Source organism: Gobius niger (genome assembly GCF_951799975.1).
Source record: "Gobius niger genome assembly, chromosome: 15".
NCBI lineage: Eukaryota > Metazoa > Chordata > Actinopteri > Gobiiformes > Gobiidae > Gobius > Gobius niger.
In genome coordinates, this window is record NC_136866.1 from 31,083,944 (window position 1) to 31,100,921 (window position 16,978).

The 16,978-nt window shown below is 45.6% G+C and overlaps 2 protein-coding genes across 2 annotated transcripts in view; both read left to right on the forward strand.

The window, feature by feature from the left end:
* Window positions 1-16,978, forward strand: part of senp6a (SUMO specific peptidase 6a) — a 165,678-nt gene that overhangs the window by 50,902 nt on the left and 97,798 nt on the right. The gene's annotated exons all lie outside the window — the stretch shown is intronic.
* Window positions 1-16,978, forward strand: part of LOC306974463 (unconventional myosin-VI-like) — a 139,783-nt gene that overhangs the window by 9,623 nt on the left and 113,182 nt on the right. Inside the window, exons 4-8 of the mRNA XM_079571714.1 lie at window positions 1,256-1,385; window positions 9,744-9,849; window positions 9,960-10,015; window positions 10,094-10,191; window positions 15,460-15,624. Coding sequence (XP_079427840.1) covers window positions 1,256-1,385; window positions 9,744-9,849; window positions 9,960-10,015; window positions 10,094-10,191; window positions 15,460-15,624 — 555 coding nt within the window. The remainder of the gene's footprint in view (window positions 1-1,255; window positions 1,386-9,743; window positions 9,850-9,959; window positions 10,016-10,093; window positions 10,192-15,459; window positions 15,625-16,978) is intronic.

The window sequence follows — 16,978 nt, forward strand, 5'->3', positions numbered from 1 at the left end:
GGCTTTTCCTTTTCAAAGTAAAACTCAGACTTTTCCTTTTTTCAAAGTAAAACTCAGGCTTTTCCTTTTCAAAGTAAAACTCAGGCTTTACCTTTTCAAAGCAAAACTCAGGCTTTTCCTTTTCAAAGTAAAACTCAGGCTTTACCTTTTCAAAGCAAAACTCAGGCTTTTCCTTTTCACAGTAAAACTCAGACTTTACCTTTTCAAAGTAAAACTCAGGCTTTTCCTTTTCAAAGTAAAACTCAGGCTTTACCTTTTCAAAGTAAAACTCAGGCTTTACCTTTTCAAAGTAAAACTCAGGCTTTTCCTTTTCAAAGTCAAACTCAGGCTTTACCTTTTCACAGTAAAACTCAGGCTTCACCTTTTCACAGTAAAACTCAATCTGCTCATTTTCAGTCAAATTCATTTTACACATAGATGTAACATGTTGAAATAAACAATCTATAAGACAAAACAACAACAACAACACGGGGGTCTGTGCTAGTTTACAATAAGATTGTATTTTTCAAGAACAGTGATGGATTTAATTAGTTTTTTATTATTTACATTCATTTTCTCAAGCGAGGCCAAATACATTTTTTAATCGGATTCTTTAAAGTGGAACCATGAGGGTGTTTGTTCACACCATTTCATTTTGTGGATATAATATTTTGCTATTATTATAATTAAGTTTATTATAAATGTTTCATCTGAAGTGAAGGTGGTTTTATCAAAGGTCAGTAATGTAATACTCTTACTAAATATTCTAGGTAGTTCTGTTCATCAGACCAAAAAGTGCCGACAAAAGGACGTTCCACAAATAAATGTTCAACACTTTCACCATCACCTTGACAAAAGGAGCAATTTCTACTGACTCTTTTAAAAAACGACAAATATAATCTTTTACCGGGTAATATCTATGTATAATTTAGAATAAGCACTCTTTGACCTTATTATTGAGAATGTACTAATCAGGTAACAGAAAAACTGTACTCCATTAAGTTCACTAAAGTCAGAAAAACACACGGGCAACACTGACCTCTAGTGGCTCGTGAGGGAAGTGCAGTCTGAGGGTTTAAACCAGGAAGAATCAAATACATGTGTCACTGATGGGTTTCATGTTGGAGAGGAAGGGCCTCTGGGGGGGGCAGGGCCTCTGTGGGGGGGGCAGGGCCTCTCAGGGGGGGGCAGGGCCTCTCTGGGGGGGGCAGGGCCTCTCTGGGGGGGGCCTCTCTGTGGGGGCCAGCTTCACTCAGGTGCTCCTGGTGTTTTTCAGACGTACGTGGCGAACATCCTGATCGCGGTGAACCCGTACTACGACATCCCCAAACTCTACGCCCCGGACACCATCACGCAGTACCGGGGCCGCTCTCTGGGGACGCTGCCCCCCCACGTCTACGCCATCGGTAACCAGCCCTTTGTTTCACACTCAGATCCAACGACCTCTGACCCCCCGCCTGAACCCAGCGCTGTTTCACTCCAGCTTTACCCAAATCTAAAAAGCTTCTGCACCGGAGAGCAGCGGTGCTTTGACGTTTTTCAAGAATCCTTTAGATTTGGGCAAAGCCGAACAGGAGGTCAGGTGGGGGGTAAGAGGGTAAAAAATGTTTGAAAATTGGTTTAAAAAAAGGTAAAGTTTGGGTTTGGAAATAACGGGAAAAATGGCAAAATATTTGAGGGAAAACTGGGGAAGATTCAGTTGGTTTAAAAAAGAGAGATTGGGGGGAAAATGATGTTTATTATATCGGGGGCGATGGTGAAATAGTTATAAGGGAAAAATTGTGAAATATTGAAGGAAAAATTGGCTTAAAAATGTAAAAAAGAAAAAGATTTTTTTTTAAATTGGCCAATTAAAGCAGTGGTTCTCAACCTGGGGGTCGGGACCCCCATGGGGGTCGCGAGACAAATTTGGGGGGTCGCCAGATCATTTAGATAAAATCTACATATTTTCGTTTGCAAACAATCTAATGTTTTATTGTAGCATGTGTTTGCTATTGTACCAGAGTGCCATTATTTGTTCGTAGTTTCGTGAATTTTATTTCAGCCATTTGTTTTTTTTAACTTTTTGTTTATTGACAAGTCAGGTACATTCTTTTCACTTTTTCGTCCATTTTTTCTCAATTTTTCGTCCATTTTTTCTCACGTTTTGTCAAATTTTTGTCACTTTTTTTTAAAACATTTTTTCTCATTTTTTCGTCATTTTTTTCGATTTTTTGGGTCAATTTGTTTGGACATTTTTTGTCACTTTTTTTGTCAAATGTTTCGATTTTTTTTGTACATTTTTCTCACTTTTTTGTCCAATTTTTGTACATTTTTTCTGAATTTTTCGTCAATTTTTTCTCACTTTTTTGTCAAATTTTTATCATTTTTTTGGTCAAATTTTTCGATTTTTTGTCTTTTTTTTGGCACTTTTTTCACATTTTCATCCTTGTTTTGTCTCAGTTTTGTCGCTAAAATCCCCAAAATAAAAAAATTAACCCCCCGAAAAAAAAAAGAACAATTAAAAGACATGGAAAAAAAATAATAATAGTAATAATAAAAATAATAATAATAAGTAAATAAATAAATAAAATTAAATGCAGTCCTATAAACAACATTATGAGAACTTATCTCCACTATTTAACCATAGCCCGGGTGGGGGGTCACGAACCCCTTTACCTGTTATAATGGGGGTCGCGGCTCCAAAAGGTTGAGAACCACTGAATTAAAGGAACAGGCCAGCGTTTTTACATACTGAGATATGCTCTTACCTCACTTTAGTGGAGTTAATATATCCCCGTCTGGTCTTTGTCCGTGCGCTCTGTCAGGCAAACGGAGCACATACGTGTCATACAGCTCCACAAAAGCTCTTCCACGTGTTCCTTATTTAAATAAAGTTACCGCTCACTTCCGTCAATAACCTTTAGGAGTTACTGCGCGGACGTTTTGCTCCTCGTATCATTACGCCTCACAATATAGTCCCCCTTTTTATCTGCTTATAAAATCCACACGTTACATTTCTGTGTAAATATACTTGGCATGAAAACACTTCACGTGACTTTATTTAAACAGGGAACACGTGGAAGAGCTTCTGTGGAGCTGTATGACACGTATGTGCTCCGTTTGCGTGACAGAGCGCACGGACAAAGACCAGACGCAGTGTTGGGAAAGTTCATTTTCTACATGAACTGGTTCAAAGTTCAGTTCACAAATTTCAAAATGAACCAGTTCGATCATAACTGTTTATAGTAAATAGTTCGTTCATAGTTCTTTTTTTTTGTTTTTGCTGTGAGCTGTTTTTCAGGCGTGAAAACAGATCAGGAGTGAAATAGGTGAGAAGTATATTTCCATCTCAGGGAAATATTTTAAATTCCATATCTTAAAGCAACAATCTGAAGTATTTTGAGATGCATTTGTGCCAACCTTGGGAGAGCTTCAGCCATGAGTCAAAAATATTCTGGTCTCACTTAGTGTTAAAGCTCTTCATGTCTGTCACTGTTTCATGAGTGGACTTTGGAAATCTTTGTTAATCATATTTTATTTTATTATTATTTTTATTTTTTTAGTTTAATTGGTAAATTCTTAGTGGAAAATGAAGCTACAAATATTGAATTGCATTTGTGTTAATTTGGTAAATTAATCATGTGAATAAGATTGTTTTAGGAGCTCATTTGTAAGTTTTATGTAAATGAGGCACCGCGGACTCGGAGCAGAGGAGTTTAGAGCCACAGGCGTTACACACTATAAACAAGGGAAACGAGCTCTGTAGCCTCACACTGTGGCTCACGGGCACCGAGCGGACCCGCTGGTTACCAGTGCCAGGGCCTGTGCCAGGGCCTGTGCCGGGGCCTGTGCCAGGGCCTGTGCCGGGGCCTGTGCCGGGGCCTGTGCCAGGGCCTGTGTCAGGGCCTGTGTCAGGGCCTGTGTCAGGGCCTGTGCCAGGGCCTGTGCCGGGGCCTGTGCCAGGGCCTGTGCCGGGGCCTGTGTCGGGGCCTGTGTCAGGGCCTGTGTCAGGGCCTGTGTCAGGGCCTGTGTCAGGGCCTGTGCCAGGGCCTGTGCCGGGGCCTGTGCCAGGGCCTGTGCCAGGGCCTGTGCCGGGGCCTGTGTCAGGGCCTGTGCCGGGGCCTGTGCCGGGGCCTGTGCCGGGGCCTGTGCCAGGGCCTGTGCCGGGGCCTGTGCCAGGGCCTGTGCCGGGGCCTGTGTCGGGGCCTGTGTCAGGGCCTGTGTCAGGGCCTGTGTCAGGGCCTGTGTCAGGGCCTGTGTCAGGGCCTGTGTCAGGGCCTGTGTCAGGGCCTGTGTCGGGGCCTGTGTCGGGGCCTGTGTCGGGGCCTGTGTCGGGGCCTGTGTCGGGGCCTGTGTCGGGGCCTGTGTCGGGGCCTGTGTCGGGGCCTGTGTCGGGGCCTGTGTCAGGGCCTGTGTCAGGGCCTGTGTCAGGGCCTGTGTCAGGGCCTGTGTCGGGGCCTGTGTCGGGGCCTGTGTCGGGGCCTGTGTCGGGGCCTGTGTCGGGGCCTGTGTCGGGGCCTGTGTCGGGGCCTGTGTCGGGGCCTGTGTCAGGGCCTGTGTCGGGGCCTGTGTCAGGGCCTGTGTCGGGGCCTGTGTCGGGGCCTGTGTCGGGGCCTGTGTCGGGGCCTGTGTCGGGGCCTGTGTCGGGGCCTGTGTCGGGGCCTGTGTCGGGGCCTGTGTCAGGGCCTGTGTCGGGGCCTGTGTCGGGGCCTGTGTCGGGGCCTGTGTCAGGGCCTGTGTCGGGGCCTGTGTCGGGGCCTGTGTCAGGGCCTGTGTCGGGGCCTGTGTCAGGGCCTGTGTCAGGGCCTGTGTCGGGGCCTGTGTCAGGGCCTGTGTCGGGGCCTGTGTCAGGGCCTGTGTCGGGGCCTGTGCCGGGGCCTGTGCCGGGGCCTGTGCCGGGGCCTGTGTCAGGGCCTGTGTCAGGGCCTGTGTCGGGGCCTGTGTCAGGGCCTGTGTCGGGGCCTGTGTCGGGGCCTGTGTCAGGGCCTGTGTCGGGGCCTGTGTCAGGGCCTGTGTCGGGGCCTGTGTCAGGGCCTGTGTCGGGGCCTGTGTCAGGGCCTGTGTCAGGGCCTGTGTCGGGGCCTGTGTCAGGGCCTGTGTCGGGGCCTGTGTCAGGGCCTGTGTCAGGGCCTGTGTCGGGGCCTGTGTCAGGGCCTGTGTCGGGGCCTGTGTCAGGGCCTGTGTCGGGGCCTGTGTCAGGGCCTGTGTCAGGGCCTGTGTCAGGGCCTGTGTCGGGGCCTGTGCCAGGGCCTGTGTCAGGGCCTGTGTCAGGGCCTGTGTCAGGGCCTGTGTCAGGGCCTGTGTCGGGGCCTGTGTCAGGGCCTGTGTCAGGGCCTGTGTCAGGGCCTGTGTCAGGGCCTGTGTCAGGGCCTGTGTCGGGGCCTGTGTCGGGGCCTGTGTCGGGGCCTGTGTCAGGGCCTGTGTCGGGGCCTGTGTCAGGGCCTGTGTCAGGGCCTGTGTCAGGGCCTGTGTCGGGGCCTGTGTCAGGGCCTGTGTCAGGGCCTGTGTCAGGGCCTGTGTCAGGGCCTGTGTCGGGGCCTGTGTCGGGGCCTGTGTCGGGGCCTGTGTCAGGGCCTGTGCCGGGGCCTGTGCCGGGGCCTGTGCCGGGGCCTGTGCCGGGGCCTGTGCCGGGGCCTGTGCCAGGGCCTGTGCCGGGGCCTGTGCCAGGGCCTGTGCCGGGGCCTGTGTCGGGGCCTGTGTCAGGGCCTGTCTCAGGGCCTGTGTCAGGGCCTGTGTCAGGGCCTGTGTCAGGGCCTGTGTCAGGGCCTGTGTCAGGGCCTGTGTCAGGGCCTGTGTCAGGGCCTGTGTCAGGGCCTGTGTCGGGGCCTGTGTCGGGGCCTGTGTCAGGGCCTGTGTCGGGGCCTGTGTCAGGGCCTGTGTCAGGGCCTGTGCCGGGGCCTGTGCCGGGGCCTGTGTCAGGGCCTGTGTCAGGGCCTGTGTCGGGGCCTGTGCCGGGGCCTGTGTCAGGGCCTGTGTCAGGGCCTGTGTCGGGGCCTGTGCCGGGGCCTGTGTCAGGGCCTGTGTCGGGGCCTGTGTCAGGGCCTGTGTCAGGGCCTGTGTCAGGGCCTGTGTCAGGGCCTGTGTCGGGGCCTGTGCCGGGGCCTGTGTCAGGGCCTGTGTCGGGGCCTGTGTCAGGGCCTGTGTCAGGGCCTGTGTCAGGGCCTGTGTCGGGGCCTGTGTCGGGGCCTGTGTCGGGGCCTGTGTCGGGGCCTGTGTCGGGGCCTGTGCCGGGGCCTGTGTCAGGGCCTGTGTCAGGGCCTGTGTCAGGGCCTGTGTCGGGGCCTGTGTCGGGGCCTGTGTCAGGGCCTGTGTCAGGGCCTGTGTCAGGGCCTGTGTCGGGGCCTGTGTCGGGGCCTGTGTCGGGGCCTGTGTCGGGGCCTGTGTCGGGGCCTGTGTCGGGGCCTGTGTCGGGGCCTGTGTCGGGGCCTGTGTCGGGGCCTGTGTCAGGGCCTGTGTCAGGGCCTGTGTCAGGGCCTGTGTCGGGGCCTGTGTCGGGGCCTGTGTCAGGGCCTGTGTCAGGGCCTGTGTCGGGGCCTGTGCCGGGGCCTGTGCCGGGGCCTGTGTCAGGGCCTGTGTCAGGGCCTGTGTCGGGGCCTGTGTCGGGGCCTGTGTCAGGGCCTGTGTCGGGGCCTGTGTCGGGGCCTGTGTCGGGGCCTGTGTCGGGGCCTGTGTCGGGGCCTGTGCCGGGGCCTGTGTCAGGGCCTGTGTCGGGGCCTGTGTCAGGGCCTGTGTCGGGGCCTGTGTCAGGGCCTGTGTCAGGGCCTGTGTCGGGGCCTGTGTCGGGGCCTGTGTCGGGGCCTGTGTCGGGGCCTGTGCCGGGGCCTGTGCCGGGGCCTGTGTCGGGGCCTGTGTCGGGGCCTGTGTCAGGGCCTGTGTCGGGGCCTGTGTCGGGGCCTGTGCCGGGGCCTGTGCCGGGGCCTGTGTCGGGGCCTGTGCCGGGGCCTGTGTCGGGGCCTGTGTCAGGGCCTGTGTCGGGGCCTGTGCCGGGGCCTGTGTCGGGGCCTGTGTCGGGGCCTGTGTCAGGGCCTGTGTCGGGGCCTGTGTCGGGGCCTGTGTCGGGGCCTGTGTCGGGGCCTGTGTCGGGGCCTGTGTCGGGGCCTGTGTCGGGGCCTGTGTCGGGGCCTGTGTCGGGGCCTGTGTCGGGGCCTGTGTCGGGGCCTGTGTCGGGGCCTGTGTCGGGGCCTGTGTCGGGGCCTGTGTCGGGGCCTGTGTCGGGGCCTGTGTCGGGGCCTGTGCCGGGGCCTGTGCCGGGGCCTGTGCCGGGGCCTGTGTCGGGGCCTGTGTCGGGGCCTGTGTCAGGGCCTGTGTCGGGGCCTGTGTCGGGGCCTGTGTCAGGGCCTGTGTCAGGGCCTGTGCCGGGGCCTGTGTCAGGGCCTGTGTCAGGGCCTGTGTCAGGGCCTGTGTCGGGGCCTGTGCCGGGGCCTGTGCCGGGGCCTGTGCCGGGGCCTGTGTCGGGGCCTGTGTCGGGGCCTGTGTCAGGGCCTGTGTCGGGGCCTGTGTCGGGGCCTGTGTCGGGGCCTGTGTCGGGGCCTGTGTCAGGGCCTGTGTCGGGGCCTGTGTCGGGGCTTAAAAATGTAAAAAAAAACTTCAATTAATTAATTAAATGTGAAATATGCAAAAAAAAAAGAAAATTGGAAAAGTGTTTTTTTCTGCCCTTTGGTCGTCGACAAAGTGAAGTCACATTTTTACAGATTTGTGATGTTTGTAAAAATCCCACTCTCATCAAATCTGGACTAAACCTCATTTTATTTTATTGTTTTTTTTGCCTTTAAACGTCTCGTATTTGTGTAAAAACCTCATTTAAAAACAGCTGAAATATAAAGACTTTAAATCCGGCTGCAGCTCCAGATCGCTCCACCAGGGGGAGCTGTGGCTCTGTGGAGATTCCTCTTTCACTTTTTTTTCTTTTTTTCCTCTTTTATCCATGAGTTAATTCTCTTTTTTCGCCGTCAGCTTTTGGAATCATTAATTTCCTCCTGAGGCTCAAAGCTTTGGTGAAGTTTAATCATTTTCACAGTTTTTTTCTTTCCTTTGGTGAAAAACCTGAATCAGAGACAGAGTTAATGCGACTCATCAGGATTTATGTTTGTTTTTCACTCATTAATATGTAAATATATCAATTACTTAACATTTTGAGGGTTTTTTTAAGCTGATAAAGTGTTTTTATATTTGTATATTTATAGTGATGCACGATGATGCCAATCTGAACCGATAACCGATAATTCCGCATGTCCCGATACCGATAACCGATAATGACACTGATAATTATGTTTATATATTTGCACTTTATTTTGTGAAAAGAACTCAATGTAACAGTTCACAGTTCTGCCCAAAATGTATTAACTCTACCAAGCAATATACAAGTGTATAAATATAAATCAAATAATTAGTTTACTTTGGGTTTGAGTCTCACCTTTTTCTAAAGCTGTTTTTTTACAGTTCATCATCTGAGCAGGTCTGACTCTGCTCATCTGTGTCACAGCTTATTCAAATAATATTACTACTACTGCTACTTCCTTCCTAGTATTTTTCTTTTTCTTGACATCAGACTAATGGATTCTTATTTAAATACTGGAATATAGACAGTATTACAGTATTTCACTGAGTCTCGAGGCGTCTCTGACATGAGAGAGAAGTGATGCCAAAGCTGTGACAGATTCTGACTAATAATACGATACTACAGAAGAAGAAGAAGAAGAAGAAGAAGAAGAAGAAGAAGAAGAAGAAGAAGAAGAAGAAGAAGAAGAAGAAGAAGAAGAAGAAGAAGAAGAAGAAGAAGAAGAAGAAGAAGAAGAAGAAGAAGAAGAAGAAGAAGAAGAAGAAGAAGAAGAAGAAGAAGAAGAAGAAGAAGAAGAAGAAGAAGTTGTTTATTTCTACAGAGCCTTTCACAGACATGGTCACAAAGCGCTTTACATGAGACAGTTGTACATTCACTCCACACTCGGTGTAAACTACATCTGTAGCTTCAGTTCCCCTGGGGGAGACTGTCAGAGGCACTTTCGCGACTACACACGTCTGCGCCAACGGACCCTCTGACACCACCATACATTCACACATCACTCATCCTGGCCTATTGTACATGTTTTTAGTGGTAGGGGAAACCGGAGTACCCGGAGGAAACCTACGCACAAACACCAGACTCTCTCCTGCACTGGATCATTTATGCATCTGTGACGAGGCTCATTTCATCAAAGTAAAACTCCTCTGGTTCACAGCGCTTCAGTCTCGGGGCTGTCGTGTTTATTTAATCAGAAATACAAAGATATTACATGTGTTCAGGCCTCGCTGTGTTCCTGTAACTCACGTGAGCGGATCTGCAGGGTCAGAGGTTCACATTCCCTCGTCTGTTTCTCATGTTGTTGCGGTGCTGATGTTGAAGTTACTTATATGTAAAAAGTCTAAAACTCTTCCTTCACGTGAGCGCCTGCACAGCTGTTTCTCTGGAAGACTCGCCGTGGAGAGCGTGTATCTGCTGCTGTAAACGTGCTGTCCTGAGTCTGCAGCAGCTCCAGCTGCAGGAGGAGCGGGGCCGAGAGAAAGGCAGCGAGCTGGAGCCGCAGACTCAATGTCATTGGAGCTTAGAATGATCGGGCCTAATTATCGGTCGATTTTTTTTAATCGGCTTTATCGGAGATGGCGCCAAAATGTCGATAAATGCTGATAATTATCGTGCATCCCTAGTATTTATATTTGTATATTTGTGTTTAAAGCGGAAAAGGCGTATTTATATTTGTGTTTGTATTTGTATATTTGTATTTATATTCATACATCTGTATTTGCAGCTGACAAGGCGTTCCGGGACATGAAGGTGCTGAAGATGAGTCAGTCCATCATCGTTTCTGGAGAATCCGGCGCCGGGAAAACGGAGAACACGAAGTTCGTGCTCAGGTCAGAGTCACAGGTTTTGTTTCGGTTGATTTTAAGTGTTTAGACGTTCAGACGCCGCAGGTTTCGTTTCTGACTCGGTTGACTTTACCGTTTTGTGTCTGCGTCTGCAGGTATCTGACCACGTCGTACGGGACGGGCCAGGACATCGACGAGCGCATCGTGGAGGGTCAGAACCTGCCACACGTGTTCAGATCCGGATGAAGCTCGGGTTCGGTCTGACTCTCTCGTTTCCCTGTGTTTTCAGCCAATCCGCTGCTGGAAGCTTTCGGAAACGCCAAGACCGTGCGGAACAACAACAGCAGCCGCTTCGGGAAGTTCGTGGAGATTCACTTCAGCGAGAAGGTAACGAGGACGGTCACGTTTCCACCTGAACCCGGGCGTCTGTGGAGGACGAGTTTCCTCAGACGTTCATCACAAACGTCTCTTGTTCTGTCTCCGTTTGGAAAATGAAATGATCAATAATTCAAACAGTGAAATGTCGCAGCTGCTCCGAGGTCCTGAACCGAGATCACCAGAGGCTCGTCTGTCGTCCAAATATGGGCATTTCCTTTGGACACTTTGGAAAATTATGGAACCGTTTTTGAAATATTCTTTCACATTTTTTTTTAAAGGATCTATATCCTGCTATTTTAGCCATTCCAAAGTTAAGTATAGGCATTTATATGATATATTGTACCTCTACCATTATGGAGCACTCATTTATGTGATAAATATAAGTGTTTTCTGGAGGTATTTTTCAAACCCGGAAGACACAACGCTTCGATTCAGTTAACTCCGCCCCCTCTCTCCGCACATACTTTACCGTAATATAAATAAACAACAATAAGTGAAGATACTTCATGATGCAGTTATACGGAGTTGACATCTGCAACACAGCTTCATAAATGCCTAACACATATGCTAATATGCTAACACACATGCTAATATGCTAACACACAAGCTAATATGCTAACACACATGCTAATATGCTAACACACAAGCTAACCCGCGTTTGGATTGACTCACCGCTCTGCTCCATCGTTGTTTACATTATGGGACTCGCGTTGGTTATAAAAGTTAATCCACTTTGATTCAGGTGAAGGTTCACCAAACATCCATCAGAGACAGTCACAGAAAAACAATATTTTGGTGAAAGTCGCTGTAGCCCGGAGAAAAAAACAGCTGAGTGGCCTCTTCTTGAAAAAAGGTTGAATAAACTCCTCGTCCTCGTAGCCAAACGCGCTTCTTTTTCTCCGTGACATTATCGTTAGTTAAGAATAAAGAACAGGTGTGTCCAGTTATAACGAGCTCCATCTTCAGCTGCAGCACAAACATGACTGATCTGTTCAGACGCTCAGGGATGTGTTTGTTTTGGCCTCAGCTGACCTGGAAGCACCTCGGGCACATCCTTTTTTATTTTTTTAATTATTTTTTTTAATTATTTATTTTTCTCTTTGTTTCTCTCTTACGACAGAAATAATGAAAACGCTCTTTTACAAATTAAAATCCGTCCGTAAGCATAGAACTAAGACATTACATTACAGACGTCGAGCACTTCCGTTCCGCTGTGACGACACAACTGAACACTCAGTCGTTCACCAGGAGAGGGCGGAGCCTCAGAGAGCAGGAGGGCGGAGCCTCAGAGAGCAGGAGGGCGGAGCCTCAGAGAGCAGGAGGGCGGAGCCTCAGAGAGCAGGAGGGCGGAGCCTCAGAGAGCAGGATTCAGGAGGATTACTGAGAGCTGCGTGAATGAAGCCACAAACCACTCTGGGGTGTTTTTGATAAGGAAATAGCAGAACAACATGGCTAAAAGCTCCAAAAAGTCGATTTTGCAGGATATAGGACCTTTAAAGAGAATTTTATATAAAAAAAAAAATAATAATAATAATAAAAAAAAAATATTAGAATAAAAAAAAAAACATTCAAATTTTTTTTTTAGTCATTAATTTATTTTTTTAAATTCTCGAACAGTTTGGCAAGTTTTTTAAAGTTTTTAAGTTTTGTGGAAATATAAAAAAATGTATGTGTTAAATAATTTGAATAATTGAGAATTAAAAAAAAAAATGAAATGTTTTTTTATTTTATTTATTCTGGAACAGCTTAGGAAGTTTTTAAATGTTTTAAAAAAAACAAAAAAACAAGAATATATTTTTTTTTTCAATTTTGAATTTTTTACAAAATTCAAATGTATTTATTTTTTTACAAAATTTTTAAAAAGTTTCAAAAACGGCTCCAAATCTTTTTGAAAATGTTCCATAATTTTCCAAACTGATTTTTATTTTTTTTCTCACGAACAACATCGTGAGAGCAGAATCCCTCTGAGCTTCTCTGGTTTGGCACATTTAAACCTGGGTTTCGGGGCTGAAGCCAGGATGTAAAAGTGGGAGATCCGGCCATGCTCGAAGCTTCTCTCTCGCTTCAGCCTCTGGCCTCAGATCCAGATCCACCGTTTCCTCCAGAGCTCAGCATTAAAGAGTGAAACGTCCCGGGCCGGGTTTCAGACCAAAGTCCGGGTTTCAGACTAAAGTCCGGGTTTCAGACTAAAGTCCGGGTTTCAGACCAAAGTCCGGGTTTCAGACCAAAGTCCGGGTTTCAGACCAAAGTCCGGGTTTCAGACCAAAGTCCGGGTTTCAGACTAAAGTCCGAGTTTCAGACTAAAGTCCGGGTTTCAGACCAAAGTCCGGGTTTCTCGTCCATCGTTGGGACGAGTCTCCGCGGACTCGACTCTGACAGATTTATAGTTTCATTTCGCTCTTTCTCCACTTTCTCCTGGTGTTTTTATGGAACTTTAGCTTTTTAACTGCAGGGACTTTAATAAAAGCTCCACAATGTAAATCCTGTTCCGAGTCGGGTTTAAACGTGTGGTTTTCTCTCAGGGGTTGCACCATATTTAAGCTTTTCCACAGTCTCCATATGTTTAGCATCGTCTTTATTTGAGTGTGTGGAATTAGGACTTTCTGAAATAATAACACAACAGTGGAGACAAACAGAGCCGGGTCCTCCTCCTCCTCAGGGAGTCTGTGAGGTTTGACTATTATACTTCATAAATACTAAAAGTGTTTCCTGTTTCCTGGAACAAAAGTCCGTTTCTCGGCGCTGACTTATGGATGAACTGGAGAAAACACACTCGGGTAAGGCGGGGGTCAAAGGTTAAACATTATTTGTAAGTTTCAATCAAGTTTTTCTGAGGCCGATCTGAACGAACCCTGTTTTAAAATGTCTGTAATCCTGTTCATCTTTATTTATAATGTGCTTTACAGATTTAAAAACCTTCCCTCACACAGAGACAAACACTGAAGCTTCTGAACGAGTCCGTGTGAGCTGAGTTTAACCCCTTAACCCCCACCTGAACCGAGCACATTTCCTCCAGCTTTACCCCAATCCAAAAGCTTTTGGAAGAAAGCTGTGAAAATAGCAACAAAACTGAGACGAAAACAATGTTGGAAATGTGACAAAAAAGGGACGAAAACATTGACAAAAAAAGACAAAAAATGACAAAAAAATGACAGAAATTTGACAAAAAAATTGACAGAAATTTGACAAAAAATGACAAAAAAATGACAAAAAATGACAAAAAATGACAAAAAATTGACAGAAATTTGACAAAAAATGACAAAAAATTGACAGAAATTTGACAAAAAATGACAAAAAATTGACAGAAATTTGACAAAAAATGACAAAAAAATGACAAAAAAATGACAAAAAATGATTTGGGTAAAGCTCGGTTAAGGCGGGACCGGTGGCCCGTGTGTGCTCTTCCAGAACGGACATATGGCCGGTCCGCCCCTGAAGATCAGACACATTTAGTGACCGACTCATTTCCAGGGGCGGACCGGCCATATGTCCGTTCTAAAAGCTACAAAGAAAAGCATCAAAATAGCGAGAAAAAAGAGGATGAAAAGAAAACAAAAATGTGCCGGAAAAGCAACACAAAAAGTGATGAAAAATGTGATGAAAAGTCAACAAAAACACGACAACAAAGCAAACAAAAAAGTGACAAAAAGGCCACAAAAAATTATAGAAAAAATGTGACAAAAACACAACAAAAAGCCACAAAAAAGTAATAAAAAAATAAAATAAAAAAAATATGACAAAAAATGCGGCGACTTGACAAAAAGCTACCATCACTTTAGTAGGTCTTTCAAATGAGGCGTTAGCTTTCAGCTTTCAGATTTGGGTAAAGCCGAGCTGGAGAAAAGTGTTGGGAAGCGTCACATTCACGCTCGTTTGGGCCGAGCCGGTCAGAGTCCAGGGCTGGTTTTCAGTCCCGGTCCGGCCCCTGCTCTTTCCCCATTGCCTTAACACGGTCGTCACGGCAACACGTCTTCATCTGTGTCACTTCCTGTCCAATCAGGAAGTGACATCACAGACACGGCCGAACTAAAGAAAACTGGGAAAAAATGCTAAAAGGTCAGTGCTGGATCGTCTGCTCCGGAGGGACGTCTGCTGTGAGTTTGTTTAGATCTATGAGCTGGTTTGTCTAAAAAAACAAATAATCCTAATCCTTAAGGTGTTAACCCCTTAACTCCCACCTGAACCGAGCACATTCTCTCCAGTTTGGCTTTACCCCAATCCAAAAGCTTCTGGAAAAAAGCTGTGATAATAGCAACAAAACAATGATGGAAATGTGACAAAAAAGTGACGAAAAATGTATGAAAAAGTGGCAAAAATGTCACAAGAAATTGACAAAAAAAATGACACAAATATGACAAAAAATGTGACAAAAAATTGACGAAAAATTGACGAAAAAATGACAAAAATGTGACAAAAATGACAAAAATGTGACAAAAATGACAAAAATGTGACAAAAAATGGATTAAAAATGGACGAAAAAAAGTGACGAAAAAAGTGACGAAAAAATGTGATAAAAAATTGACAAAAATGTGACAAAAAATGTGACAAAAAAATGACAAAAATGTGACAAAAAATTGACGAAAAATGTGACAAAAATGTGACAAAAATGTGACAAAAAAATGACAAAAATGTGACAAAAATGTGACAAAAAATTGACGAAAAATGTGACAAAAATGTGACAAAAATGTGACGAAAAAAGTGACGAAAAAATGACAAAAATGTGATAAAAATGACAAAAAAATACAAAAATGTGACAAAAATGTGACAAAAAATGTGACAAAAAATTGACAAAAAATTGACGAAAAAATGACAAAAATGTGACAAAAATGTGACAAAAAATTGATTAAAAATGGACGAAAAAAATGACAAAAAAGTGACAAAAAATGTGACAAAAAATTGACGAAAAAAGTGACGAAAAAATGACAAAAATATGATTAAAAATGACAAAAAAAGTTACATAAATGAGTTGAATACCCAACAAAAAAATGTTGGAAAAAAAATGTGATGAGGTGATGAAAAAGATCCTCTCGGTTCAGGCGGGAGTTAAGAGGTTAAACACTTCCCTGGCCCTAACCTTCATTTGTGTCCTGATATCTCACGTTTCACAGCAGACTGTCCCTCCGGAGCAGAACATCTCGCACTAACCCTGCTAAAACCCTGAACTCTTATTATATCTGTGTGTTTCCAGAACGTGGTGGTGGGAGTTTCTGATATGTCTGTGTGTTTCCAGAACGTGGTGGTGGGAGTAGTTTCTGATATATCTGTGTGTGTTTCCAGAACGTGGTGGTGGGAGGCTTCGTGTCTCATTACCTCCTGGAGAAGTCTCGGATCTGCACCCAGAGCTCTGAGGAGAGAAACTACCACATCTTCTACCGCCTGTGCGCCGGAGCTCCTGAGGACATGAAGGAGAAGCTGCACCTGAAGAGCCCGGACTCGTTCAGGGTGAGAGCAGGACACACACACTTTTTATTTACTTCCTGAAGAGCCCGGACTCGTTCAGGGTGAGAGCAGGACTCACACTTTTTATTTACTTCCTGAAGAGCCCGGACTCCTTCAGGGTGAGAGCAGGACACACACACTTTTTATTTACTTCCTGAAGAGCCCGGACTCGTTCAGGGTGAGAGCAGGACACACACACTTTTTATTTACTTCCTGAAGAGCCCGGACTCGTTCAGGGTGAGAGCAGGACACACGCTTTTTATTTACTTCCTGAAGAGCCCGGACTCGTTCAGGGTGAGAGCGGGACACACACGCTTTTTATTTACTTCTTTATTTCTCAGTTTAGCCCCGTTTTTCCCAAATTTCACCCTATTTTTATCTCATTTAAAAAAAAAAAAAAATATGTTTTTTTCTCAATATTTTCCACTTTATTTTCTAACGTTTCCCCATTTTTTTCTATTTTTTTAACCCAAATTTTCTGCCATGGTTGACCAATTTACCCCATTTTTCCTATTTTTTTTATCCCAATTTTTATACTTTTTTAAAATGTTTTTTTCTCAATATTTTCCACTTTATTTTCTAAAGTTTCCCCCATTTCCCCCATTTTTTTTCCTATTTTTTAATCCTAATTTTTATATATTTTTTTAATGTATTTTTCTCAATATTTTCCGCATTCTTTTCTTAATTTCCCCCATTTTTCCCCATTTTTTTCATTTTAATATTTTCCCAAAAATGTCCCCAATTATTTATTTATTTTTTCTCATTTTATTCCATTTTTTTTTCTATTTTTTTACCCAAATTTTCTGCCAAATTTTTCCCACTATTTTTCCTATTTTTTTTTATAATAATAATAATAAATTTTATTTATAATGCACTTTACATTTGACACCAAATCTCAAAGTGCTTATCTCATTTTTAAAAATATTTTTATTATTTTGTTTATCAATATTTTCCACTTTATTTTCTAAAGTTAACCCCATTTTCCCCATTTTTTTTCTATTTTCTACCCAAATTTTCTGCCATATTTGTCCAATTTACCCGATTTTTCCCACTATTTTTCCTATTTTTTTTATCTCAATTTTTAAGATTTTTAAAATATTTTTTTTCTCAATATTTTCCACATTCTTTTCTTAATTTCCCATTTTTTTCCCTATTTTTTTCATTTTAATATTTTCCCAAAAATGTCCCCAATTATTTATTTATTTTTTCTCATTTTATTCCAATTTTTTTCTATTTTTTTACCCAAATTTTCTGCCATATTTGAGCAACTTACCTTATTTTTTCCTTACTTACTATTTTTCCAGTTTTTTTAATCCCAATTTTTACAATTTTTTTAATGTATTTTTCTCAATATTTT